This window comes from Lates calcarifer, linkage group LG15 (assembly GCF_001640805.2).
Source record: "Lates calcarifer isolate ASB-BC8 linkage group LG15, TLL_Latcal_v3, whole genome shotgun sequence".
Taxonomy (NCBI): domain Eukaryota; kingdom Metazoa; phylum Chordata; class Actinopteri; family Centropomidae; genus Lates; species Lates calcarifer.
Window position 1 is genome coordinate 5,874,663 of NC_066847.1, and position 27,677 is coordinate 5,902,339.

The 27,677-nt window shown below is 39.4% G+C and overlaps 2 protein-coding genes across 4 annotated transcripts in view; one reads left to right on the plus strand and one right to left on the minus strand.

The window, feature by feature from the left end:
• Positions 1–23,668, plus strand: part of apom (apolipoprotein M) — an 89,313-nt gene extending 65,645 nt beyond the window's left edge. The window contains exon 7 of one of the 2 annotated variants that reach the window (XM_051075906.1): positions 23,658–23,668. The gene's annotated coding sequence lies outside the window, so the exon portion shown is untranslated. Of the gene's footprint in view, positions 1–13,409; positions 13,421–23,657 lie in introns of those variants that run through there. The other variant, XM_051075907.1, reaches the window with a different exon arrangement.
• Positions 1–26,858, minus strand: part of gabbr1a (gamma-aminobutyric acid (GABA) B receptor, 1a) — a 62,443-nt gene extending 35,585 nt beyond the window's left edge. The window contains exons 1-7 of one of the 2 annotated variants that reach the window (XM_018699984.2): positions 26,779–26,858; positions 26,427–26,491; positions 24,248–24,386; positions 18,920–19,105; positions 16,946–16,963; positions 9,375–9,535; positions 2,991–3,125 (exon numbers count right to left, since the gene is read on the minus strand). In XM_018699984.2, coding sequence (XP_018555500.1) covers positions 2,991–3,125; positions 9,375–9,535; positions 16,946–16,963; positions 18,920–19,105; positions 24,248–24,386; positions 26,427–26,491; positions 26,779–26,857 — 783 coding nt within the window. In that variant the 5' untranslated portion in view covers position 26,858. Of the gene's footprint in view, positions 1–2,990; positions 3,126–9,374; positions 9,536–16,945; positions 16,964–18,919; positions 19,106–20,232; positions 20,291–24,247; positions 24,387–26,426; positions 26,492–26,778 lie in introns of those variants that run through there. The other variant, XM_018699985.2, reaches the window with a different exon arrangement.
• Positions 26,859–27,677: the final 819 nt, after the last annotated feature.

Sequence of the window (27,677 nt, forward strand, 5' to 3'; positions counted from 1 at the left end):
CACTGTTAAACCCTACCCTATATATATAAGAATGGTCACAAAATCCCGCAAAGGAATTACAGCATTAAGGGGATGACACTGACTCTGTTCCACTGACAATCCCATAATGCAACACAACACCAGTCAATGACACATAATAGTGATGATCTATAAATGTCAAAAAAATTTCAGTTTACTGCTCAGTATAGATTTAACTATTGAATAACTATTATATACAGAGCAGTGAATTAGTGAAAAAAAGACAGTCTGCATTTGAGACTGTCAAATGCTGTTAAAACTTTAAATTTGTCAGTGTTAATTAAATTCCATTCAACTCATTTGTTGGCAGAGGCAAATATCTCAAATACTGGGCAAATAAAACCAATAAATTTAACATGGCTGGACACCACCAGAGCTAAGTGATAAAACAGTTCAATAATTTATCCAATCTGGTTTTTGCAAGAGTTTCATTAGCACCGTGTCTGGTAGACTGTAATAATTTAACTGAGGTCAAAACCTGAAAATTACCAAACTTAGAGCTGCAAGCTTTTCCCCATGGCAACACTGAAATAAACCTTCACCAGACACGACAACAGTGACAAAACTAAAATGGAGCAAAAAGTAGCTGTGGCAGAAATAGACCGATGTAGCAGCACTCTGCAACAGACAGGCAAAGTTCCACATCGAAGCTTCCCAAAAACCACAAACAATATTTCTTGATTCTCAGTTCGCCAGTTCTCCGTTAGCCTTGTAGAAGCAGATCAATGCCCGTCTATGGCTTACAGAGCTTTTAGAAAAAGAGATGGGGGATCAAATTAAGAGCCCCTCCTTGATCAGCGTCCAGAAATGGAGGTTGCTTTTGCCTCCCCTGCGCTCTGATGAGCCTGCTTGACATGCGAGGAGGCTCCTGCAGGCAGAGCGCATACAGAAATAATTGAGTGTGGCGGTTAGGAGGTTGTGCCAGTGGTGGCGTGTAGTAAAGAGAGACAGATCCTTTTGTGTGTGGGGAGAATCAACTGCTCAAGTTGAGGGAGCGAGGCGGAAATGAAGAGTGGGAGAGAAAGACTGTAGAGATGGAAAGGGGGAAAGAAGGAAGGAAAGAAGGGAAAAAGGGGCTGAAATAGAGCAGACCAGCTCCAGGCAGCGACAACAGACAGAGGAAAGAGGAAGACAGAGTCAAAAAGTGGAAAAGAGTTTTTAATGATGAGGAAAGAAAGGGTGACAAAGAAGAAAGACCAAAAACGAGAAAGAGGGGCAGATGCCAGCCACTAGAACTGATTGTTCTCGATGACTAATCTCTGGATGAAACTTCAATTACAGGACAAAACTAATATGCAGAGCGCTGTGAGTGACAGCAAGGCAGATCAAGAGAAGACAGAGAATGAGATAAACAATATAAACTGACTGAAAATATTTCCAAAAAATAACAGCACCAGAGGACAGCATCAGATCTCTTGCTGAGTTATAGATCTGGCATGTGTTTATACTTGTAATAAATTTATGTATTGTATATATTGTCCTCTGCTAAATTGTGGCTGTCAATGCAGTATTGTGAAACTGCCTTGCAAAGTCTCATCACTAATTAAAGGTGCTTTGTGAAGCATTTCAAAATCAATGACCAACTACAGCATTGATTTTTGCAACTTAGTGTAATTACCATGAAGTAGAAAAGATCATCATTTAGATGAATGTCAACAGGATCTACAGTACATTATACACTGTTTGCCTGCACAAAACAGAGGGCCGATATTCTTCCAGCACAAACAGCTGAAGATTTAGGTGTCAGTGTCAAGGTTTCTCTTTCTCTTCTTTGTGAAGGAAAGTAACAGGTTTTACGGCAAATATGATTTTAATTTTAAGATAAAAGTTATAGGTTGTTAAAACTATGGTCTCTTTTATTTACAGTATTAGGGATGTGTTATGGTTGAGAGGAAATAGTTCATACAACATGGTTGAACATGAAATTTTTTTAAAGCTGTTCTGGATTTCCACACTCAAAGGTGGGATGGATATTCGACTGCCAAAGAGCGAGGCAAGATGTGGTATTTGTTAAAATATGCACATTTTTACACAGTTTTCATTCTTAACAACGCGCTTGGTTGTACATACAAAAAAGGCAGAAATGGTTATGTATAGAGGGAAATGAGAGAGCTTGAGAGAGAAGTTCAAAACCTGCTTACTAGCTCACCTCCACAAACCTGGCCAACTGCTGTCTGAAATGTGTGTGAATGTTGAATTGCTGGTTTGGGAAAGTTGCAAACTGTCAGACCCCTTACTCCCAGTGCTGTATAGCAATGCAGATAGCTTCAATTTTTTATGTTTAGATTTTGAGATATTTATCTGTCCCTACAGGCAGTGGAGGTGAATCCACAGACCTTGCTGTGAACTACTGTCATTGACAATAATCTTCTACAGAAAAAAACAGCCCCTGTGACAGTGTGTTATGTGGATTTTCCAGAGGAATAGGGACACTGGAAAGAGATGCTGTTGTTGAATTTTTAAATGTTATTTCTCAGTGCTGTGAATCCCACCAATAATATTTCCGTTACCTCCGCAGTTTTGGGGTTACAGCAGACACAGATATCCATAAAAACAAAATTATCTAATTAGCCTATATTTGAATACATTTTTGCTGTATTTACATCATTAACATTATGCACTAAAATTAACTGTTAAAAATTTGTGTCTGAAGTGTACCCTTGGATGTACAAACAACTATCACTGGATTCCTTTGAAACTGAAGGAAATTGATTCTCAGGAAAATTCTGGACATTAAGTTAGGATAGACATCAGAGATATTGATATATTAGGGAAGTGTAAGGAACACTGAATCTAAAAATAAGTACACCACGTCAGTGTGTTCAGGTTTGTCTGAGTTATGAGTACAGTTTTTTTGACACAAATAGTGGCTCATGCCTCATGTCTCTCCCTCCGAGCCACCCCCTATCATAAAAACCTCTGATCTAAAATGACTGGAGACAGAGGGTGTATAAACAGTAAAAGACACCCACCACTATGAGGTTCCACATGCGAGCAGCTTCAGCCACCAGTGTGGAGACGCCGCTGCAGCCGGGCATCAGGACAATCTTGATGGGCTCTGTGTACAGAAGGTCGTACAGCAGCTTGGTGGCTTCTCCTGGGTCACACTGGAAGGACAAAATGAGAAATTGTTTAATGGACAGACAGATGAACAGATGGATGGGTGGATCAATAATAAGGAAGAGAAATGAATTGAGGTGATCGAGATAGAGGGAAAAACAGGCAAAGGACAGACATGCCGGAATCAGAGGGAGAAAATGGGAGAGATAAGAATGAGGGAGACAGATGGGTGAGGAAACGGAGGAAACAAATAAGCAATGGAGTGTGGGAGATGGAGAGAACTGTAAACAGAAACAGAAAACAGAATAGAATAGATATAGTAAAGGGAAATGACACAGAAGTAGCAAGGAGCCACAAAAAGGTCAATGTAAATTTGAAGAGAGAAGACAAGTAGGACAAATATAAGGACAAGTCAGGAAAATGGAAAAAACAAAACAGACAGGGTCAAGATAAAGTAAAGAAAAATGGCACAAAAGTAGCAGGGAGCAGCAAACAAGCAAATGCAAATGTGAAGAGAGAAGGCAAGCTGGAAGAAGAGAAGACAGGAATATTATCTGCACAGAGTTCACATCCACAGGGCCAGCATGTATCATCAAAAGACAACACGCTGTCCACAGATCAAGACATAAAAGCAGAAAGAAAGCAAAAAACCCAAACAAAAGTGAGCTCAACGACCACAAGAGCAGCCATCGCAAGTCATTACAACCCCCCAATAAAGTCATTTACAGCATGTCTAGGTGGTGAGAGTGTGGCTGGAATGATCCATCACTGCTCTGTCAGCCAGATTACCGCCAGCCCGTCACCGCCACACTGCTCATCAGAGTCACAGATAAACTGGCCTGACACATCTAATGATTCAGCATGGAAGAGGAGACATGGCTTGTAAACACAAACACACACATGCACATTTAAGGGAAAAAACACACTCCAGATGAGTGTCACAAACAATCATACTGAGGCCGATGATGGCAACAACCAAATATGGCTCCTAATTGGGGTGTTTGTCTCAACGGCTGAATAGTCTCTTTGAAGCAGCCCTGTGATTTTTCTGAAGAGGTAATCACCACTCGAGACCAAGGAATATGTGGAATAGCTGGGCTTCTTATTGATTGATGTGTTTTCCATTAACTCTAGATTGGGTGGAATTATAGTGGTGTCATGCCATCACAGAAAAAGTCAGGACGTTTACATGCACTTAGATAATTCAATCTGAACCCTATTAAAGCAGAACCCTGACTGCTGATGTTCTCACTTCATCTCTGCTTTTCTTTATTCGTCCTAAACATAGATTTCTGACTCTTTGATTTATTGGGCCACATGTTTCTTTAAAGGGGCTATTTGTACGTTTTCTCTGCCGTGGAACGTGGCTTCTTGCCTGGAGTGGGTGGTGGTGATCGTCTCTTGTCAAGAGCTTCAGCCATTGTTGCATTTACAAAACAAGAGGTCAGAATACACTCTCTGAGCTGCACTACGTATTCAGTGAGTCACAATCAGAAAGTAACGAGACGGGCCAGCTAGGCCGGGACTAGCTGCTTGGCATGCTAAGAAATGAAGTGATAGAACTACAAGCGAAACAGTGCCCTTGCTTTTCACCACTTTCTTCCCACATAAACCGTCTACCACTAAATTGTATACTATCAAATAAAAGCTAAAATCCTAAAATAATGCCAGCATGGGGACAAATGTGAAACTATCCTCATGTGTTTACCACACCATCACAAAAGGCAGGGTGTATGTTAATGGGTTACATCTGCCTTTCAAGCCAACAGGGGTTGAGTAAAAACATTTGGGTGGACATTAGGTTCAATGCTTTGCCATGATGACTGCCACTTGATCACTAGAAGGCAGGCTTTTTTTTTTTTACACGTCTTTGGACTCACTGACAAACAACAACATAAATCTCTACACAAATCCTATTTACTTGTCATTAAAATATAGCCCTAAGCTGATTACTATAACTAGTTAGAGTTTATGAGTGCATGCCTGTAAAATTACACACCAAGTCCATCTCCTTGCACCGCTGGCCGTCCTAAATTCACTGGGTTAATAGCATTATTACTGACTGGGAAAGCAGCTTCACAATATTGATGTTATGAGGGAACAGGCAACCTTGGGCCCGAGAGGCTGCAGGTTTTCCTCCCAATCAATCACTACACCGGCTGATTTCACAGATCACTTCCCCTTCTTTGGTGTTTCTGGGTAAAATCAGCAGCTGCACTGTTCAGCTGGTTACAGACCCGCAGTCTGTTGGGCGTCCACAGCACACGGCTGCTTATCCCTCATAAAACTAATTGCTGTGTTATCTTCATGTGAGGGAGATGCAGACAGACGCACACACCCTTTTTAAACACTGTCTTTCCCAAAGGTTATTTGTGTTCTTTGCCACTGTGGCTGTCAGCTGGCAGCATACTGAGAAGAAGCTTGTTAGCTCTCTGGTGTTACAGTGTTTTAACTTTACCCTGATGAGCTGTAATTCATTGCCTACGCTGATTATCTTTGAAGTATTTAATCAATCCATCATTACCATCCAATGTCACAGCTTTTAATAACAGCATGTTTTAATAATTTTTCCAAATTACTCGCTGCTCATAACATGTAGAAATTACAATTTAATTAAAAAGTGAAGATTCTGACCTTGTAGAGGTTATTTAAGTATTCCAACCACAATTATGTACATACTGTCTAGCCCTCAGACAAAATATCTTAGAATATTTTATACATTTTGAATTAGAACAAAGCTGGCAACAGTGTAGAAGAAAGCTTAAATATTGTTGTAGAAGTGGGCTTGGCTGCAAAGCTTAAATAAAAAATAAATTATAGCTGAATGTTTGCTGGGAAAATATAATGGAATACATTAGTGAGAAAAACACTTTTATTGGGTGGTACACCAGTGGCAAACCCAATCACCAAAGGATAAATATCACTTTAAAAAGCTCAAAAATGACTTAATCATCTTGTAATACTTAAAATTATGGAGATTATGGAACATGCTGCTAAAATCAAGCTTAAATTCTGATATCAAAACCCTTGATCTGTAATGTAAGAGCAAAGCGAAAACGATAAACTTGTGCATGACTTTGTTTGATTAATAAATTTATCTATTTCACCCCTTACCGTTACTTATTCCATCCTTATTCCACAGTAAATTGAATATGAAAAGGTTAACGGGCTGTAAAGTTATATAATGACGGGGGTCTATTCTTGAACACAATTGCAAAATGGCATCAGACTCTATACTTGAACCTTTCAATCATTCGAAGGAGCATGAGAAATAAAACCTTTGGTAACAAAATGGGAACACAATGCTGTAAGAGGTGTAAAAACACATAGTCTCCCTTATGAAAAAATAAAATAGAGAGAGAAAACAGGGGTGTTGGCAGGTATGCAATAAAGGCTGAGGAATCTCTGCTATTCTTGGAGGTCTGTCTTCCACAACCCTCTGGGGTCATCACCATTTCCACTTTCATTCCTGGCCCTCCCTGGCTCATGAGAGCGCCTAGATTGACGGCCCTGATGCCCTTCACGTACACATTCACATTTCCTGACACACACACACACACACACACACGCATTAGCACATGTGTGTGTGTACCTAGCCATAAAAATACACTTATACAGCTACACACACATATATGACATAGCACCAGCACTTCTGTTGCTGCCCTTGGTGCTGAAAGTCCCCAAGCTAATATCAGCATCAATGTTAACATGCCAATGTAGGATTTCCAATCAGTCAAACCCAACTTGCAGGAACCTTAAACAGAAACTGAAGGTTCCCTCAGCTGGGAAGAATGAGAGAGGACACTGACTTGTCATAGTACACTCTGTAATTATACTCCAGATTATATAATATAAAAAGAGTGTGAAGAGGGGATAAGATAAGGGCCTAAGGGACAGCCTATGTGCTGAATCTCAAAGCATGCGCAGTTACATTCTCCTAATTTCCTCATAATTGCGTCTGGCACCCCACTCCAGGCGTGTATGCCAACGGACATGCATGAGGACCAGTGATGAATACTGGTTATGCCACAGTGGATGGAAAATTGTGTCACGGCTGCCAATTAAAATAAAGGGCGGAAGTGAGGGAAGCACCTTGTTTCACCATTTCTCTGTATCTCCACTGTCTCACGCTATCACTGTTAATAATTGATCAAAGTTTGCAGTCTCGGCTTTGATATATCCATGGCAACGGCCTGCATGAAGAGTGTGCCTGTGTGTCTGCACGCACTGAATGTGTATTCATGTGTATGTGCCTGTTCGTGTGTGTGTAGATCTCAGAAGGCTGTAAATAGTCTGATGCCGTCGCCAGGATAGCCAGAGAAACAAGCAGTCTGCTACCACAGGGTATCTGCATCCATTAAAAGGACAGGCTGGGATTAAGTGTTGAGCTTCATGAATATTGTATGATGTTGAACAAGCTGAGGACATCGCTTGATACTCCTAACTCTAATGGTCACAAACTGGTGTGTGTGTGTTCGGGCACCTGTTTGTCAAATCCAAGTCAAACTTTAAAGACACAATAAAAGTTCCTCATCATGATAACAAATTCAGGTCGGCTGCATAATTACATTTCTCCAAGCCTTGATCTTGGGATGCAAGCAAACAAGGGTCCAGTTACACCCTTGTCTTAATCTCACAGTTAAACAAAGGTGGAGATCTGCTCTCTGACCAAACAAGTCATAATAACCGGATGTAAATATCATAGCTAATTAATCCCGTTTCTTATAATTGCTTCTCTGCCTCTCGAAGGGTAATATCCTCATTACTATTCAAGCCAGGTGAAAAGCGTTTGCAATCAGGAGGTAAAAACCTCATTCCAAACACATTGTACCCAGAGCAGGAGCAATAAATTCCCCCCTTGACTTAATTCAAGGAATTAACCAGCGTCACTCAGACAATGTTATACTAGCCTCTTTGAGCTGTTCTATTCAAAGGATCTGCATCTATTTCTCGAGCCGGAGGCGCCAGTGACTCCTGAAGCATGAGGAGTGATGTTTTCCAATCCCTATGAAATCTGTTCATGCAACTGCTTTATCTTTATGTTTATGGCAGCTACATCTGCAGCTGCCTGCTTCACTACACTTGTAATCAGAGGGTGCACACACACACAAACACACACACACACACACATATATTTGATCTGTTTAGCATTTGATTGCAAAGAACAAGGTGTGTGTATAACATTATGTGAATAAGCATGCACTGTACAATCATCTCTGCATACATCCAGCATATGAATTTGCACACATATTTTCACAGAGCTGAAACCTTATTTGTTTCTGTGGTTTGCTTCAAGAGTAACTGTGTTGCCATGCCAACTCTCCCTCTCTTTCTCTCCATCTCTTTCTCTTACACACACACACACACACACACACACACACACACACACATACACTCACTCTCTCTTGCTGCTATTCTGTTTAACAGGATTCCAATGCAGAGCCTTGTACACCAATCAGAATAAAGCTCGTAGCAAATTTCTAACCAGTCCCAGTACAGTTAACTGTTTGGTGCCCCGGCCTCTCTCCAGGCAAGTGTCCTGCAGCATGATTGATAACGACCCTCAAGAGAGGGGATATCCAGTAATTGTTTTTGTGTGCCCCCACTCATTCCTCTGTTGAGAAAAATGGTTCCTTTTTGGGGAAGAACTGTCAGAATAACAATTAGGACGTACAGCAACAAGGCACAGAGAGGATTTTTTAAAAAAGATAAATAATGTGCTTTTTGATTAAAGTCTCTATGAGTGAGGTGGGTGGTAAACTGGGGCAGCGAGGGGAAATGAAACCAGTCGGGGGCGGATATTGGATTTATAGTGGTTGATAATGCTGACATTTTAAAATACCACCGTGATTAATGATTGATGAGCAACAAGCAGGAGGTGTGTTTGTTCACTTAACACAAACCAAGCACTGAATGTGGTATAGCAGTCCCCTTTGTTAAGCAGAGTGAGGACTTCAGGGTTAGTTATCAGTGAAGTGTCCTTTTATGAAAGTTCCCTGTGAGATCTGTGACTTGGGAAAGGACAGGTGTTTGGAAAAAGGCAGCGTGTCCTGTTGTTTTGGCAGACTACACCTGCAATGACTCTTTAAAATAAAATATCCTCCATAAAGTCAGAAAACGTTATTGATTGCAAGAGGGAACATCTGAATTAAACACAGGAGAGGTGATAAATGTTATAGTCCACAGCACACCATACGACAAAAGTCAGAGAGGTAGATCATTAGATCCCTCACAGACCTGACACCACACATCAGTTAAGTGCGCACCTCCTCTGACTCGTCTCCACATGCACTCACCATGCTGTCGTAGTGGATGAGCTCCAGCTCGTAGTCAGGCAGGATGTCGCTCCTGTTGTTCACCAGGTCCAGGGCCATCTGAGCGGAGGGCATACACGCCTGACCGCCCGGCCAGCCTCCGCTCATGGGGAACAGCGCTCCGATGTACAGCTTCTTCTTGCCTGCGGACGGCCGTGGCCAGAGGAGGAGAAGAAGGACGATGAGAGACGCCCGGAGCAACATCGCATGCCCGCGGGCTGCGCGAGTTACCCGCGGAGGGCTGCTCGCTATGTGAACCATGGTTCAAGGTGAGCCAAACCGGAGTTAAGTTGGCTGCCCGGTGCTGCAGCGGAGTCAAGCGGGTAGCAAAGGTGGTTTTATGTGCGAATTTTGCAACTAAAATTTAAGTGAACTCAACATGTGTCCGCCTCATTGAAAATAAAAGGAACGAGTTTTGATGTTATGTTGAGATTTGCAGATAGTGTGTATCCTAAACATTCACCTTTAATTGCAAGTGTTAAGCAAATCGAGTAAATAATTTAGTCGGCATATAATTCTGCATAATGCGTGGTTAATTATAAATGACGTGCTGGATATTTTCGGGACAAAGTCAAACACAGTTCAGTCTTTAGTTTGCAGAGCTCGTAGCGATCATGCCAGGACAACGGTGCTGATGTTCATCGTTCAAGTTTCAAGCGAACCTCAGTACGGCTCGTTTCTTTGCAATTCCACACATTTGACGTGGAAAAAAACACAACGCGTCGCTTTCTACTCGCAATCAATCATGAATATTGGACAGCGCGTCCCTTACTCACGACTTTTACGCAAAAACGACGCGCGAATTGGACACCGGAGTCCGCGTAGAACACGTCAACCCGGGTAAGTGAGTGTGGATTGGGAGCTGCAGCTAAGTAAAAAAAACAACCCAAAGACTGGAGCGTGAACTGAGAGCTGAAGCATCGGAAATAGCAGGCTACTTCTCCCCCCCACTCCACCCCCTGTAACGCAGCCGTATTCCAGCAGATGAAACGATTTGCCGCGGAAAAGCAGGCGCGCCAGAGCTCTGCGACTGATCCACTGCAGCACCGGCTGGCTGTGAGAGTGAGTGTGTGTGTGTGAGAGAGAGGGAGAGGGAGAGAGAGTGAGTCAGGACAAGTCTGAAATGTATACCAAGAGAGAGGGAGAGAAGAGGGATGAGTGGTTTGGAGGGGGCTCTGGGCAAAACCTCCCCAAAGATTTTGTAATGAGTTACACGCTGAGCTTAACTTAAACAGTACATCCATTCCACAAGAGTCCCACACAACCTCATTTTGTCACATTTTTATCTTTGCATTTGGCCTCTTACTCCATCCCTTGCTGCTGCTACTGCTGCTGCTGCTGGCTTAGCTATAGTGTGACTGTTAGCTAGTGCATCCATAATCAACTTCTGATCAATGCGTCAGTTCCAATGAGCACATGTGACTACATGGTTAAAGGCCAATTAAAAAACACTATGGAACACCCAGGAGTCAGATGTGTTCTCTCCAAGTAAGCATGACTTTAGTCATTTGCAGGTGTTGGTACAGGGCTCATCAATATGTCAAAAATGAATACCCCTACATCATTACTGATACTGATTAATATTATGATTTGGGAGTGATAACAGAATATGATCATATATTGTCATGATTCAATTCCACCAAAACTTGCTAAACAATTATAATAAATTACAGCTATCAGTATTAAGACTGGGCTGAATGCGTTAAAAAAAAAGTTGGGTTTTTTTTTTAAGATGTCTAGGTTACATGTATGCAATGTTTCCATTTCCATTTCCACATTTAAAAGTGATGTAAGGCTGCAACTAAAAACTTTTCTCATAATCAAATAATCATCCATTACTTTCTCTCTTAATCTTTTAATTGTTTAGTCTTTTAAATGTCAGAAAATAATTTTTTTAAAGTCATCATTATTTCCTAAAGCCCAGGGTGACATTTTCAAACTGCTTGTTTTGTTTGACCAACAATACAAAATTCAACATATTAATTTTACACATAGAATAAAGACAGCAAATCCTCACAATTGAGAAGCTCATTCTGGGTAATGTTTGGCATATTTGCTTGAAAATTAGCTTGAACTATTTGTCACTTATCAGAGTAATAGTCAATTAATTTTCTATCAATCCACTAATCATTTAATTGACTTGTCTGTAGTTAGAAGACAGACAGAATAAATTAATTACATTGCAGTAAATGCACACAGTAAATGCAGCTTGACATATAGATAAACAAAGACAAGTTAATGTACAGCATGTACAACTTGTTACACGGTACAGTACGAGGTACTTTACCTGTGAGCAAAATGAATAATAAATCAATATACAAAACGGCAGTATGAGTGAATGCAGCAATCATAAGTCATCGACTCAAAGTTAAACATAAAGTTAGTGTGTAATATGAAAAATATTATATATATAATAAGATATTTTGTCACAAATCTGAATTTTGACCTTATGATTGCACCAGATATTACAAAGGTAAATATCACAAATTCATCCTCATAGTAACATGAATGCCTGTAGCACATTTTGTGACAATCTATCCAATAATTGTTAAGACATTTTACTGAAAAACAAGAATGTAGACCTCATGGTTGTGCTAAAGGGAAAGTGCAATCCATCCTATAGTTGTTCAGATATTTAAGTCTGAGCTGAAGTGGTTGAACCAAACAAATGAACCAAACCAGCAGAACCATCCCTAGAGCTGGCACTATTGCTAAAAACACAGACTCTGCTCTCAGGACCTGCATGAACAGCCACATACATTTAGATGCTGTTGAAACAATCATACGTAACATCGGGAATGGTGAAATTTCAACCAAATTTAGCTAAGTTTAAACTAAATGCCTCATTGCTGCTTGACCTGCTTACTGTGCTACCACACAGGAGCCGTGTGCAACTCTGTTCTGTAACCACCTCTGCTAATTCACAGACCATTTCATCTCTACCTCCTCTCCACAGCCAAGTCTATAAAATGCTACAGATGCTGCCTTGAGAAATCAGCAGAAAATGTGGCAGGTGGTATCAATCATGGCTGATTTCATTTGCCATCATCTCTATCTGCGACGAGCATGGACAGTGATGTAGTCAGTGTAAGAGAGGCTCTGGACTCAATGCATGCCTGCTGTTTGAACCCTCTGTTCACACCTTTCACACAAAGACACACAATCATGCACACACGTTCACACCTTTTCACACGTAAAGGTGCATATACATGAACAGGTACACTCGTATAATCAGGCACAATAGCTTTTAAGCCTTTACAGTTTAAACTGAATGATCATACAGCTAGTTTTCATTTGTGTTCTTTTCTGCTACATACATCTGCTAGCATCAGTTGATATCACTCAGTCCTTTGAGTAATTCTAAAACTAAAGTTTAACCACTTGTTATCTAAGAGAAAATGGAAACTCATTGAGGTGGCGACAATACCATTTTCACTGCAGCCTATTTGGATTATAGATTACACTTTTATTCCATTTCATGCTCATGTTTTTGCAGTTCCTGTGCAAGTGCTGTAATTGCAATGTAATGTTAATGTTAAAGTTCCCTTTTGAAAATTACTTATTGCAGCAATTGAGAAGAAGACCATTATTTCTCCAGTCTAAATTAAAAACTCTCTGTAGTTAGGCGATGGAATATGACTATTATATAACCCTGGTTCATTACCCAAATCTCATTATCTGGATATCTCCATGTAGCAGAGAGCTATTCAGATCCAGCTGCTAACAAGCCCTCACAGGCTGAGGTGAGTGTAGTGATCATCTGCTGATATTTGCCTTCCACTTCCACCTCCTCATCCTCGCTGCCACCCCATGACCCATCCAACGCACTATCAATTATTCAGCTGTGAACTTTATATACTGTTTCACTCCATAAGCCTGCAGCCAACACAGGCAAGACACACCAGCATCGGGCAGTGCAGTGTTAACAACCCCCATGGTAGCAAATGCCACATTCAGAGAAGACATTAGCTGTTGCGCAGCCTGGAAAAGATGCAATGGAGACATGAGCGTTGTAACATGTTGCTCAGCCACTTTAATGAGGACCTTGTATACTGTATATTTGTGTGTTTGCAGTTTGCACACTGGGCATTCTTCACGATAATGGCCTGTTTTCCTCCTGTCATATGCGATAGCAGGGAAAATACTGTTTTGAATGCTCCCTTTTTAACACAATTGCCAGATTACACTGTCCTCCACCTGCAGAGTGCATTTTATTCAGGGAGCAATCCGAATAATTGTAAAAATGCTCGGACAAAAAATATTGTGTAAAATCAATCAGACTGCTGCAATTCGCAATTTTTTTTTGGTAGACGTAACGTTTTTCCACAGTGCTAACAGTAGCTACAAGTCATATTCAGTTTCTTTGTCCACACATAAGACTTTGGTATTTCAAAATCCATTCTTGTTGTATGTTTAAGTTTGATTGTTGCACCAGATGTGCAAGGTGAAAACTGAAGCCGCATATATACATAAAGGGTGCATAAATGTTGACCAGCATGCTAGAAAAATATTTGTCATGCTATAAAAACACTAACTTAGATATAGTATCATCATTACATAATTTGTCCTGCAGCAGGGCACTACACACTACCTTGTTTCCAATACTCAGCAGCATCTGCATCATATCTTGTCTGAGTATCAGGGTGGAGGGAAGTCTGTTAAGAATAATGAGTTCATTCTTCAAAAAAAACAAACAAACAAACAAACAACAACAAAAAAACCTCTTCCACAAGGACATCACTTTGCAGCAACATTTGGTAACCAAATGTGTATTTTTTTTATGTCTTAGAATATTTTTCTTATTTTCAACAAATCCATGAGTCCACAAATCCAAAACCAACAATGGACTGATCCCACTGCAAAGTCTGTAATAGCTTCCTCCACAGACCTGAGAGCATCATTGTTGTCAAAAAACATCAAGAACACACCAGTGATCCTTCATGTGCTTTGATTACAAGGAACATGGACACTGTGGTTTATTTTGAGTCAATTCCACATCCACTGTCCCCCTGCTGTAAACACTCACTGTAATTACATTATTTAAAAAATGAAAACAACATTTGATAGATATAGGACTGCGACAAAAGGTTACTTTTTATACGGGGTGGTTATTTTTAAATTAATTGATTAATCATTTAGTCTATGAAAACTCAAAAAACTCTCCTAAAATGTCCAACTTCACAGAGCTGAACATGATGTCTTCAAATGTCTTTGTTTTGTTCGACCAAAAGAACAAAAACCCCAAAATATTCTGTTAACAATGATATATGACGAAGAAAATCATGACTTCCCATCATCTGGCTGAAGTCAGAGAATATTTAGCATTTCACTATTTTGCTTATAATATGACTGAAATTATGATGATTAATTATCAGAATAGTTGGTGATTATTTTTCTAGTGATCAACTGATCATATTAACCAACTAATCCATGCAGTTCAATCATAAGGAGGCAGACCAACACAACCAAAAAAGATGCTGGGTAACAATTATCTGCACAAAAAGCCAAAAAGTACTTTAATGTCTTTTAGCGATTGTGAAGTCAAGAATGGCTGCAGAGTATGAAGCTGTTTTAGTTTGTCGATTTGTTTGTATCATTGTGGACATATGGTTTTGTTATACTGTACTTGGGGGCAACAGATAAACTAGAGATGCAATCCTACAGCATATATGTGCTCACACACACATACACACACAGGGTAGAGCAGACACAGACAGGAGCAGGGTATTAACCTTTCTCCCGCTGAGGAGGCAGTAAGTGGGTGGTGATGGCACATGGAGTGGAGAGAGAGAGAGAACAGAGCCAGAAGGAGGTCAGTATTGAGACAGTAGATGGAAATTTCTATTTGCGGAAACACTGTTCTCTGCTGCTTTGTTAATTATGCGTTTGTCAGGTCTGTCTGTGACATTTGCAAAGTTTTTTATCAGCAACTTATGCGATTATTTACATAAAACTACATATTGAGTTCAGTGTTGAATATTGTGTGTGCACAGACAAGTGTAGATGTGTGTATTGAACAGTGTCTGAGTGTGAGAGCACAGGTTGATGCCTAATTCATTAGAGTAACTGTGCAGTGTTGTGAGCCTTCCAAGGATTGTAGTGTATGATTCAATATCTGGCCAATTCCTAATGTGGTGACATAACTGTGCAACAGGGTGAGCCATCCTGCAGCAATAACAAATGTATTCATCATCCTTGCCCAAGATCAGATAAAATGGCTGTACTAGTAGATGTTTTGACCCTTTATTTTTCCAGGAAAGGCTGACTAAGCACATTAGTTCATTTTCAGAAATGACCTGCTGCAGACTCATCCGCTTTTACTCTCACAGCAACAGAAATACACTGTTCTAGTGGCACTGCATGTAGGACTGGGGGTAAGAGAACAGAATATTTCACACCTGATTATATTTATACCTGCATGGTGCATGGTGACAAACCCACAGCTGGTTTTAACTCTCCTTTTTCAAAATCCCCCTTAGTCTTAGAGGGCAAGAGCATTGCAAAAACCATTAGTAACAAACTAATAAGAATACATGATTTTCATTAAAACTTTGGAATTAACTAAAGACATAAGGGGGGTAGTTTGGATGAGTTCTGCTGAAAATGCTACCTCACGAATGATGCTAATGAGCAAATTAAATTGTCTTAATCTCTCTCTGTGCTTTGATTCACAAAAAGGAGGTTTTGCTCAGTGTTCAGGGGTAGAGAAATAATGTTCCTCCTGTAATGCCTGGTAAAGAACTGAATTGCGAGGAAATGCTGTCAGCCTATGCATGTTTTCAAATATTACATATGAAAACTAATTTCTTTAACTTCTTAACTGAGTTTACAGCTTCAAATAAAACTGAACTGTAATCTTGTTTCTCACAGCAGAGAAACCTTTAAGTGGACAAGTTGTTCATAGAAGATGTTTCCTTTTCCCCCAAAATACTTTTTCCAGCCGGTGTGGGGATTTAAACCTTCAGTTACAGTACAACCGCTCCTCAGTGCTTTAGGCTATGACTGCCCTAAATGGAGACACGCCCAAGTTTGGCCAGTTTCTCAAAGACCTCTGCTGCCCTCCTGTGGTGACAATGCACACTGCAGCTGCAGTACAGTATGGCACAGCCGTATGTGAGGCAGGATTGAACTAAAAGTCAAATACATTAGGGTGCACAGTTGCATTTACATTACCATTAGCAATAGGAACAGACAATTTTACTGCGTTAAGAGAAAAGACTTTGTTATGTGGTCTCGGTAAGACTGAAGATGAAGTCCATCTCATACATTAAATAAGAAGACTTTTATAAGGAAGGGAATTTTCTTTGTGGCAGATTTCATTTTGTTGAGCCTGGGTAAGAGGAGTTATTTTTTTGTGACATAATGCTATATGTAAAAAGTTAATGTCTGACAAATGTTTAACCACATTATCTATATACATAAGTCCAATTGGTCTGGGCTTTTGTACGGCCATGAAACACTACACAACAAAACTAATTACTGTAGTCCAATAGAATTTGCAAACTGTGTATTATTTAGCAAAAAGGTGACAATAAGAATGGAAAAACTCCTACCTGTGTAGTTTCTGTCATCTTTGGCAAGAAAATAGAAAAAGAGGGGAGAGGAACAGTTGATTAAAAATACAAGACAGGTGGAAACAGAACAATTAACTAAAACTGATGGATTATTCTACTTAAGTATTTAAAACAGCTTTAGTGAAAAATAAAGTCCCATTTTTCATTTAAATTATTCACCTTTATGATGTGCTTTCCAACTGATGATGTTTAGGATTTGGTGCAGTGAAGCTCAAAATTCAAATGATTTGCCTCCACTAGATGGCAATGACACGTCATTGTAGTTGTGCAGCTGAGACTGCACAAACTGTGGGTTTATGCCAAGCAGTAATGCCTGGCAGGAGGTCCCTAACTGTGGTAGGTATTATGTAATCCTATGATACTTCACAGGCACAAGAATAGACAGAAAAACCTATAAATCTAAGACAGTTATGCAGTCTTATAGTAATATCTTAAACAGCACCCAATTCACCTGTTCACACAATAGTATAAGTAAACAAGTAGCACTTATAAAACATCTAGTTTTTTAGGGATTATAAAATAAGTAGTCCACTTTCAGTTACCCAGTCCAACTGCGCTGATAATTCCCTCTTTCATCCCTTTTAATACTACCATTCCCATAGCAACTTTACTAGTTGCCATGCCAACTTCTCTGATAACCAGTTGGCAATGTCATTTCTTTCAGTTCTTTGTTTCATCTGTGTGTTTTTCCTAAATCCTCAATTATTTGCACTATTTTGGACAAACCTTGTCAGACAGTAGACATGCTGTGAGTAGACTTGTAACTCGCAGGTGTCAAAAATATCTCCTCACACTCTCATATTGTATTCACTGAGTACCTCTCTTGTGTGTATCTTAATATATGGGAATCAGATTTTCACTTGCATTCATCACTCATTCTACCTGCCTGTGCCAACAATACAGAGTGCCCTCTGTAGATTACACTCTGATTGGCCAGATCATTTATTGCCTAGCAACTGTGCTGGACCATTGGGAGAACAGGTGTTTGTAATTATCTGTCATTTTTAAAGCCTTATGTTCCCATTTTTGTGAGGCAGACTGCAAAACCTGAGTGAGCCATTTCTATGTGATCAAACAGCAGTGGATATGTTATGTTTATTTGATTACAATGAAACATTTCTGCCAAAAAAGCTAGAGAATTAAATAAATTTACTGGGACTACAGCTACCAGTTTTTTCATTATTGATTAATCTACTGCTTATTTACCCACTAGTAAAAAATGCCCATCATAATTTAATGGCCACAGGCTAAGGCAATATCGCTAAATTGTTTATTATATCCAGTTACGCAAGGATATTTAATGTAATATCATCTGTGACAAAGAAAAGCATCTAATCCTCACATTTGAGAAGCAGGAGCCAGAGAATGCTTGCCATTTTTGCTTGAAAAACTGACTGAGAATTTATCAATTATAATAATAGACTAACTGTTTTAGCTCTAAAAAAACTGCAGTAAAATCTTAAAAGGTAATATTTTACTGTAAGTCCCCCATAAAACATTTATTAGCAGTCTATGAACATTTAATTAATGGTTTTTAACACACCATTAAGTAGTTGTAAACACATATAAGAACATTTTAAGTTTTTATAACTCCACTTAAGGGCCCATAGGTGGAGTTTTTAACAAATATGTTACTAAATACTTACATCTGCTTCAAACTGCATTATAATGTGTTAAATGCATATATATGTGTTAAATTGGGGGGACTTAAAGTAAAGTGCTGGTGTAAATTATAATCTCCGGTCTAGAAACATCTTAATATTTCAATAGATTTCTTCGCTACTTCTGATATTATGAATTTATATCAGGACACAGAGTGTTCAAACTGTGGTGATGAGTTTAAACACAGACAGTAAATGGCATCCCACCATGCAGCATCATTTTCCTAATCCTACCGTAACTGGCAGCTTAACTTAAAATCTCATTTAGTAACATTATGGCTGAGACACTCACAGAGGCAGGTGGGTTTAGGTGCATCCCACTTGCCCAGCTTAGTGCAATGGCTGATGTTTCTGCCCTCCAGGATGAAGCCGGCGTGGCAGCTGTAATGGAGCACTGTCCCTTCCACTGGTGGTCCGGGAGGTTTCACTGCCACCCGGCCATTCTCCAGAGATGTCCACACTCTCGGGCACAGCAGCACTGGAAACCAGAGGGAGATAAAGAAAGAGTTTTAGAAAGATAAATACATAATAACTGGGGGAAGTTGAAATCGAGGCAAATGTTCGTTGGATGAAGAAATAATGTTGTTAAATGCCTGAAAGGTCTGTGAAAGTGGCCAAAGAACCTGCAAGTACTATTGCATTTCTGGCCACATGGGGGCAGTGGAACACACCATAAATACAATACTGACATAACATTAAATTATAAAGTTAATACAAGTCGTGTCAACAAACAGTTGTCTATTTACACATCCAGCATCCACACAGCAACATAAGCCTTTAGCTGGAGTCTTGTTTCTCTCCATCACGTGAATGTCCACCTGACAAAGTCCAATAATCACTCTACTTCAACACTATTTTTGGCCTCTGCCAACTCCCGAGGGAAATATCTGACTCTTTAGTTGCCAAATGCTCCATTATGTTCACCAACTAGTCACTAACTTTGACTGTCTGCCATTTGGTGCTGGACAGGTGGTGTGCAGTGGGTTTATTAGATTTATTTATTTATTTATTTTGCTGAAAATTTTCCGCCTGCTGCATCCAAAAATGAGGCTGATGACAGCAGTGAGAGTGAACCAGAGCAGTAAAGTTACAGGCTGTAAAACTAAAACAATGAGCTGAAAACTCAAAATGCATACAGAGCTGAGGAGAACTGCGTTAGGTGGACATTTTATGAGATGGTCACTATGACCATCCTCTCAATTTACACACTGTGATTTGAGCCATAGTTTATATTGTAAACATTGCTTTGTCCCAAATGAAAAATCTCAATGGCCAACTTGAAAGTGGTAAACTTCAAACATGGTAAATTTCAAAGTCTCAGTGTGGTCATTCAGGACTTGTAAACACCATATGCAAGGAGACAGAACCACTGATAGTGGGACAACATAATGCAAAGTTTGCAAACTACCCAAGTTCACTGATATTCATTTTCTGTGGGACAAGTGAATTGCTACACAAGGCACTTTGGGATTCCAGGCAATGCACAACTGACCATGCTGTGAAATTGAGGGCAAACGAGGGGTGAAATTTTCCCTCATGGCTACACAGTATTTTGCCGAAAAACAACAAAAAAAATAAGAGTGTTGGGACAGGTTTAGTGTTTACCTGCTGCGGAGGACAAGATCATTGTACTCCCTGGAGTAATCCTTCTTTTCTCTGTCCCTGGCCTCCAGGATTATAGATAAAAGCAAAAATGAAGTTCTACTTGGCACAAAGTCATGAAAACTGAGGAAGAAGGTGCAGATTGCTTATTTACACAGTGTTTGCTAATGAGCATGCTACTTGCTAGCTTGGGAGTGTTGACATGTCCACCAATGCTGCATGATTTGTTTGCTTCCAGTGGGTCTTCTCTCTATGGTGTACCCACAGACGTACGGTGAGATGTTTATCTAATGTTAGAAAATAGATATTGCCCCGTACATGACAGAGAATTAAGCTGTAATACTCACATTGCGACTGGACTCAAATGCAGTCATTTATGAGTAGTTAACGGAAATTTAAATATATCAGCTTAGCCTCTAGCTAATTATTATCACGAGCAACAGACTAAGATAGCACAGTTTCTCTGGAAACATGATTAGTCAAGCTGACAATGGCGAGGGAGTCTACAGACATGCTAGCATCTCTGTTCGGCAATAGAGTGGTGCAGGAATGAGTCTTCAAACGCGGAAGTAAGTTAGCATTTTGGTACTCCCGGTTGTCTCGTCTCAAAGTCAGTGTTTGTTTGTTTTTTACTGGGTTTACAAGCTCACGACATTTTCATATTTTATTCTACGACATAAAATACACCAGTAAATACCCCACTTGTATTTTTTAAGCTTTTACACGTCTTAAAAAAAAAGGTGGTTGCAAACAAGTGGCTAAATGAGACTACAAAGATTGGCGACGTCATAACGCCGCACACGGTAACTTATCTACTCACCAATCCGCCTACAGCTATACAGCCTCGCTGTGTTTATACTCACGCTCTTGCAAACTATTACTAACTTTCTATAAGGAAAGGCTTTTGTTGAAGAGGTCAGAGATAATTTTAATTACAGGTTTGAAGCTTAGTGGTGGTGACGGTGACGTCATGCGACTGTTGTGTAGTTCGTCTGTCGCCTAACACTAGCTTTTTACTTATGGCGACTGTATTTAGGCTTCAAAAATCATGACTGTGGTGTTGATTTGTGAAGATTACCTTGCTGAAGGTAACTGCTCACTAACTTTTGTTGATCACTGAGCTCATTTTCCGCAATTATCCAAAAACCAATGGAAAACCCCCATTAGCTTTTGTCGGGGGAACCAGGGTGACGTTAACTTCCGGGTTGGCCTACAAAAATACGTCATCCTTGCGCCATTCTATACTGTGAGCATCAGCAGTGCCACAAACGAAATGCTAACTAATGGCTGTATTGATGCTAATGAGAGGGTCATTACTTTTGCTGGTGTGTGTGATTATAGTTCACAAGTTAGATGAAAGATGGCAGCGATCTCTCTCTCTCTCTCTCTCTCTCTCTCTCTCTCTCTCTATATATATATATATATATATATATATATATACATACATCCTCTGGTTTCTATTTCTCCAAATTCTGAACAAGCATTAGGTAAAAGCAGAATATAAATGAGCAATATGTTAAAAATGTTCTTACCTAAGCCAACGTCTGACACACATTAATTTATCCTGTGAGATTATTTCTGCCTCTTGAGCAGCTTAACCTCTGAGGAATGTTTGCATGTGTTAATGCATTTTAGGTATTGGAAATACCTGGTGGATACATCTGGAAATTTCCCTCCACATCAATATAAACCAAATACAGTACAGACCCAATGTTATACAAATATGTTAAAGTAAGAAAGTCTCTGAAAATATAATCTGAACTGCCCAGTAACCACTTTGTGTTAATTATCCATATGAAATAAATTAGGCCTAAGATTTGTCTTCTTGTTTTGTTTTCTTGACAAAATGGCTGAGCTCTTGAATATAATTCTGTTTAGCTGCTGAGTTTGTTGAATCTTCCTTCCAGCATGTGAGCACATAATAAAACTCCAATCTGCACATTGCAGCTTGTACTCTTACATAAGCCAGAGAAAACAAAAATCCTGCTTTAGAGAATGCACTCTTGGGAGAAATAAATTCCAGTGATCTTAAATGCAAACTGAAAGAACAAAAACAGAGATATACCAGGGATTTTATTGGATCACTGGCCTCATTCTCAATATTGGCATAAGCACTGTAACTGTGATCTGAGTAGAAATTACATTCAGACTTCTCTGTCCAATAAGAAAATGTTGGTTTTCAAGCAAAGTTTACAGAAGAAATACACAGTTAAACCAAGCAGAAGCAGCAAAACAACTTAAAATACTATATAAAAAAAAAAATACAACAAATGGACTTTAGTGACATCTAGTATGTGGAAGCTAAGCAAATTTATTTCTTTGTTCTTTAACTGTGATCTAAATGTAAGCAGTTTGATGCAAAACCTTGCAAGCATCTACCCAAACTATTCCCTATTGGAGTATTACATTTACATCTGTTTATTTATATAGCCCTTCATCAGACACACATATCTCAGTATACAGACAGAAAGCTAATCAGCAATCAGCAGAGCACTGCAAAACACGTTCATAAGCTCTGGTTGGTGACATATTACCTGTACAGCAAGCGAAAGGTTTCACTGAAATTATTTGTGAACATTAAAACCAAAAAGTCCCCATTCAGTGTATACTCATATCTTCCCCTTGTTTACCTGTAGTAGTTTGTTTGGTTGGGCATTAAACTTTGCTACAGACAATATTTTTTTTACCCTGCCTTTATTAGCTATTGCTTTTGTTTATTTGTGCCTGTCACACCCCCAGCTATTATTTTTTTATTATCGACTTTTATATGGGATTTTACAGTGATTCCGTTTTTTGCCCAGGGACCATGAGATGCAGTTGAAAGCTCCATGGAAACCAGTGTGGACCTTTGAGCTGAGATAATTTTGTCACACATCCTGCACCCAAGGTCAAGATTTAACTGGCATGCTTCTATTTGTCAATGTTCATGTCATGTTAACATCTTCTAAATTGTAACTTCTTTTGATTAATTATAGAACTCGATAATATCAGTAATGTTCCTTTGCAAGTTTTACTGTCATTCAAGTCCAACAGTAATTATTTAAAGTGGTTATAATTAAAAATGTTATTATGTATCATTGTGACAATATGAAAGAGGTCACTCATAATGATGAACCCTATTATCACCCAAATCTGCAGCTCCCATCAGCTTTACAGATCTTTATAGCAAGTTTCATCATTGCTCACTCTCACCACCCTCAAAGTATCATTTTCAGCTGTAGCAGGCAGCTGTTCTCAAAAAAAAAAAAAAAAAAAAAGACTGGACAATGCCTGCTCAGAACTCAGACACAGTTTGTAAACTAGCTGGTGAACGCAGTGGAGAATTTAGCAGCTAAAGAGCCAGATATTTCCTTCGGGGAGTGGTTGAGCGCAGAAACAGAGTTAAAAGAGTGATTACTGGACTTACATTCACAACAGAGTCCAAATGAATGTTGCTCTGTAACTGCTGGAGATGTAAATAAGAAACTGAACAGCAAGTTCATTATATCAACTTAAAAGGTAATAATATGTCTATGTTGTTTTCACAGCTTATTTCTGCTACTCTTGAGTAGGTAAAAAAAAAATTACAGGTTTTAAAATAATGGGAAGTCCTGCAGGAAACCAGAACAATAAAAGGCTGCTTTGATTTCATGTGAGGTCCACTTAAATTTGCATCACTTTACTTTAGTGTGGATTTTCATATTAGTACTGTAGGGAATAAAAATAACTCCCATCCCAATCCTCAGGAAAAAAAAGTGAGAGTGAAGGTTGCAGAGTATTTCACAGTTTCCTCTGTGTGTAGTGTAAACGGGGAAGGCGGTAACATGCTGTCAAAACAACAGAGATTTTATTTTATTGTAATTGTGGCTTTAATTTGATGTTGCTCCACCAGACAGGACATCTGAGAACTGATTTATAATACACAAGATCTGTCTGGAAAAATGAAATTTGTGACAAGATAAAAGAAGAGAGGAGGACAGGATAAAAAGGGGATGAGAATAAGATTTTTTTTTTTTTTTTTAAAAAGTACAGTACTTACAGCATCTGCTGTGCTGCGTCATGTCCGTCCATGTGCCGTTGGGTAAGCACTTCCTGACCTTTGGTCCCACGATCACCCGGTTTCCTCTGCAGATGTACTCGATCTCATAATCCACAGGAAGGATCTGCACACTACGGATCTGCAAGAGGAACATGGATGAAGAGAGATTGGGAGAAGGAGAGACTGTAATTAAGGAGTGATTGATGCTCTCTCATACCAGTTTTTCTAATTCACTCAGGGACCCTCTTCATTCCCTCTTGGTGCGGCAGAGTCTGGTGCCATATGGCTGAGAAAGTAAGGCTCCACTAGGAAGAACATTTTATGGCAATATTGTCTGAATTGATGGGCTGTCACAGTCTGAATTATACCTTCTCTCTGGTTGGGAGAGGGGGGAAATAAGCTGGATTTATGTTTCAATTTCATATTGAGGTGTGTGTCAGTGCTGTCCGTGTGTTTTACACGTATGTGCATGCAATAAGAGTGGTGAGATCAGATTTAAAACATTTGAATTGTTCATATTGAAAACATGCCGGTCTCTACTAATTCTAGTTTTATTGTCAGCGTTAATTACAGTTTTGTGAACTTTAAAGTCCCACTCCACTAAAAATGTGTTCTACTTATTGTTACTTCTCTTGGATGTTTGACCTTCACATGTGAGCTGAGTTTGATGATAGAAGGCTGTTTTCACATCCATCTGCTGAAGGGGGAAAAGATTCTCTGAGCTCAACATAAATCTAAGTTTAAGAACATCCACAGACGGAAAAAGTTATGTCCAGAAAGATATTTGTATACTGACTGATTATAGGTCTGAACCGCAGATATCATTTTAAGACTTTTTAGATAGTTTAGATAGTGAGGATCCCTGAATTTCCAAAGATACCAAATATCCAAGACGAGATTGGAGGAAAAGGGTAAAATGATGCACAAAACATGTAGATAATTTACATTTGCTGCAATGGTGCACTTTCTTTATCAGCAGATGGAAGCTGAGCAAATTATATCCTCTGATGAAGACTGTGGAATGCAGTTAATGCACATGCAGTTAAAGGCATAGGAAAAAGCAAATAATTGAACATAGAGATAATATTTTTTTGTAAATTCTTCATTTCTAAAGTCAAGAAGTAAGTTTTATGCTCAACATATGTTAAGCAGTTAAAAGAGGTATGGTTAAAAGTCGATGCAACTGTATGGCTCGTGCAACAGTATGGCTCGTGTAAAATCTGTAGAGTGTCCCTTTAATTTCAGACTCGGCAAGCATGTTTACTTTGAGATGTGTAGAATCAATAATGTGTTGTTTCAATATTTCGTTTTACGTATTTGTTTTACTAAATAGTTTACAGCTGAATGAGACATAGTAAGATCAGAGGGAGAGCCATATGTTAAGGTCAAAGGTTGAAGCTTATCCTCAGACATGGCTTTGGTAAACAAATTTGCCATCAGAATCAGCGGACTGCTCAGTAGCAACTGATTGTATATAACATGTCAAAATGTAATAAAATGTAACTTTAATTAAAGCAATAGATACTGCTGATAGTTAGGTGAGCGTTTTGATACCAAACATATGACATGTTAATTGGGGATCTTTAAAGGTGCTTTTAGACAGATTTTCTTAACTTTGGACAAGACAGGATAGCTGTCTCCCCCTGTTTCCAGTCTTTATGCTGAGCTAAGCTAACCAGCTCCTGGCTGTAGCCTTTAAATTTACTGTACAGATGTAGATGTGACTGGTATCAGTCTTCTCATGCAACTCTCAGCAATAAAGCTAATAAGTGGATGTCCCAAAATGTTGATCTATTTCTTTAAGTTTTACATGCACTAATGCAGCCTACTTTTGACTAATGCTTCTCTTTTTAGACAGTCACATCATTAGTCAGTATATTATTATTACATAATTAGCTGAAATATCCTTAATCATATGAAGTAATAATCACCAGCTATTTTTTTATTAATGTAATGTCACCACTTTATTTTCTCAGACTGACATACTGTTTTACATTTTATATTCAATTAGGAGAAAATTACATAACAGTTGATAGATTAATTGGCAGATACATTGTTAGCTGCCTAATACTTCTAATTCTGTGCCATTTATTTTGAAAATCTTCAAGCCAAGTGTGGTTTAATATGTTTGATTTGATAGGTGAGCTTCTGTAGTTTGCAGTAACAGTCCTCTCTGTACCTGTTCTTGTGTCAGGCCTCTGTAGCGGATCCCCCCATCCCTTGGAGGCCGGATGATGGCACAGCCTGGGAAGAAAAAGAAGAGGAAACTGAAGAATGAAGGAAGAGGGAGCAGAGGCAAGAGCAGAGATGGAAAGCTCTGTGTCCAGATAATGTAGCTATATTACAGTAACATGATGTATTGTCAATTTAACTGACACTTTCTGCACAGCACAAATTACAGCACTTCATTCAGGCCACTTAGCAATCTCTGCAGAGTTACTCCTGCCCATTAATGCATATTGTAAACAGACACACACAGCAAACACACAGACCGAATCCTGCATATACCCAGTTACAAACACACAAATTACCTCCAGCTGATGAATTATGTATGGGCACAACAAGAGACGGAAGAGCATAGAGAATAATCAGAAACAATAGTCGTGCCATCTCCGGATCTGAAAGAGAAGGAAGATGGGGAGAGAGGTTTTAACAGAAAGTAGGAAAATGTGACAAGGAAATTGGGGGTTTTGAAAAAAACACAGAAGCAGAAAGAGGAGACAGACAAAAAGAGAAGGGTTACGGAGAAAATACTCTTACAGTATTAATGCTACACCCTCAGTCCTCAGATACAGTCATTTTCGGTTCACTGCTGTTCTTCTAAAAGGGATGCATCAACTTTTTGGCAGAAAAAGCTCTCTTTTCAACCTGCCTGACTGTGCACAGAGGATGAGCTGTGAGATGAGTCCACTTTCCTGTCTGTCTGTCTCTCTCTCGCTCTCTCTCCTCTTTGTATTTACAGTGCAGACAGCTCAGGTTTAGTTGATCGGCAGCATTGCTTCATTTCAAAGGCCCTGTATACAGGGTCTCAACTCAGGTTTAGATGCCTGATAGGGATGTTTTTGAAAAGTGACTACCCATAGAAACATTTCACACCAAGGCAGAGTCAATAGACTTCAGAGTTTTCTTCATGTCGGGGTAGAAAACAGCTTGTTCACCATTGACACAAAAGCTTACCATTGCAAGGCAGAAAGGTGCTTTTAGATGCTTTTTTAAGGCACAATGACTCATCCCAACCCCACTGGCACGGAAACTCTGGGATATATTAAAAGAGTACACCACTGATTTAGCACTAACCTTGCCAGACTCACGGTGGACAAAAAAAGATCAAGTGTATATTGATTAGAAATATAGTCCTTTTTATTCCATGCGTTCTCCTACCATGTCAAAATATGGTTCCTACTAGAACTGCAATGGCTGCTTGATTAAT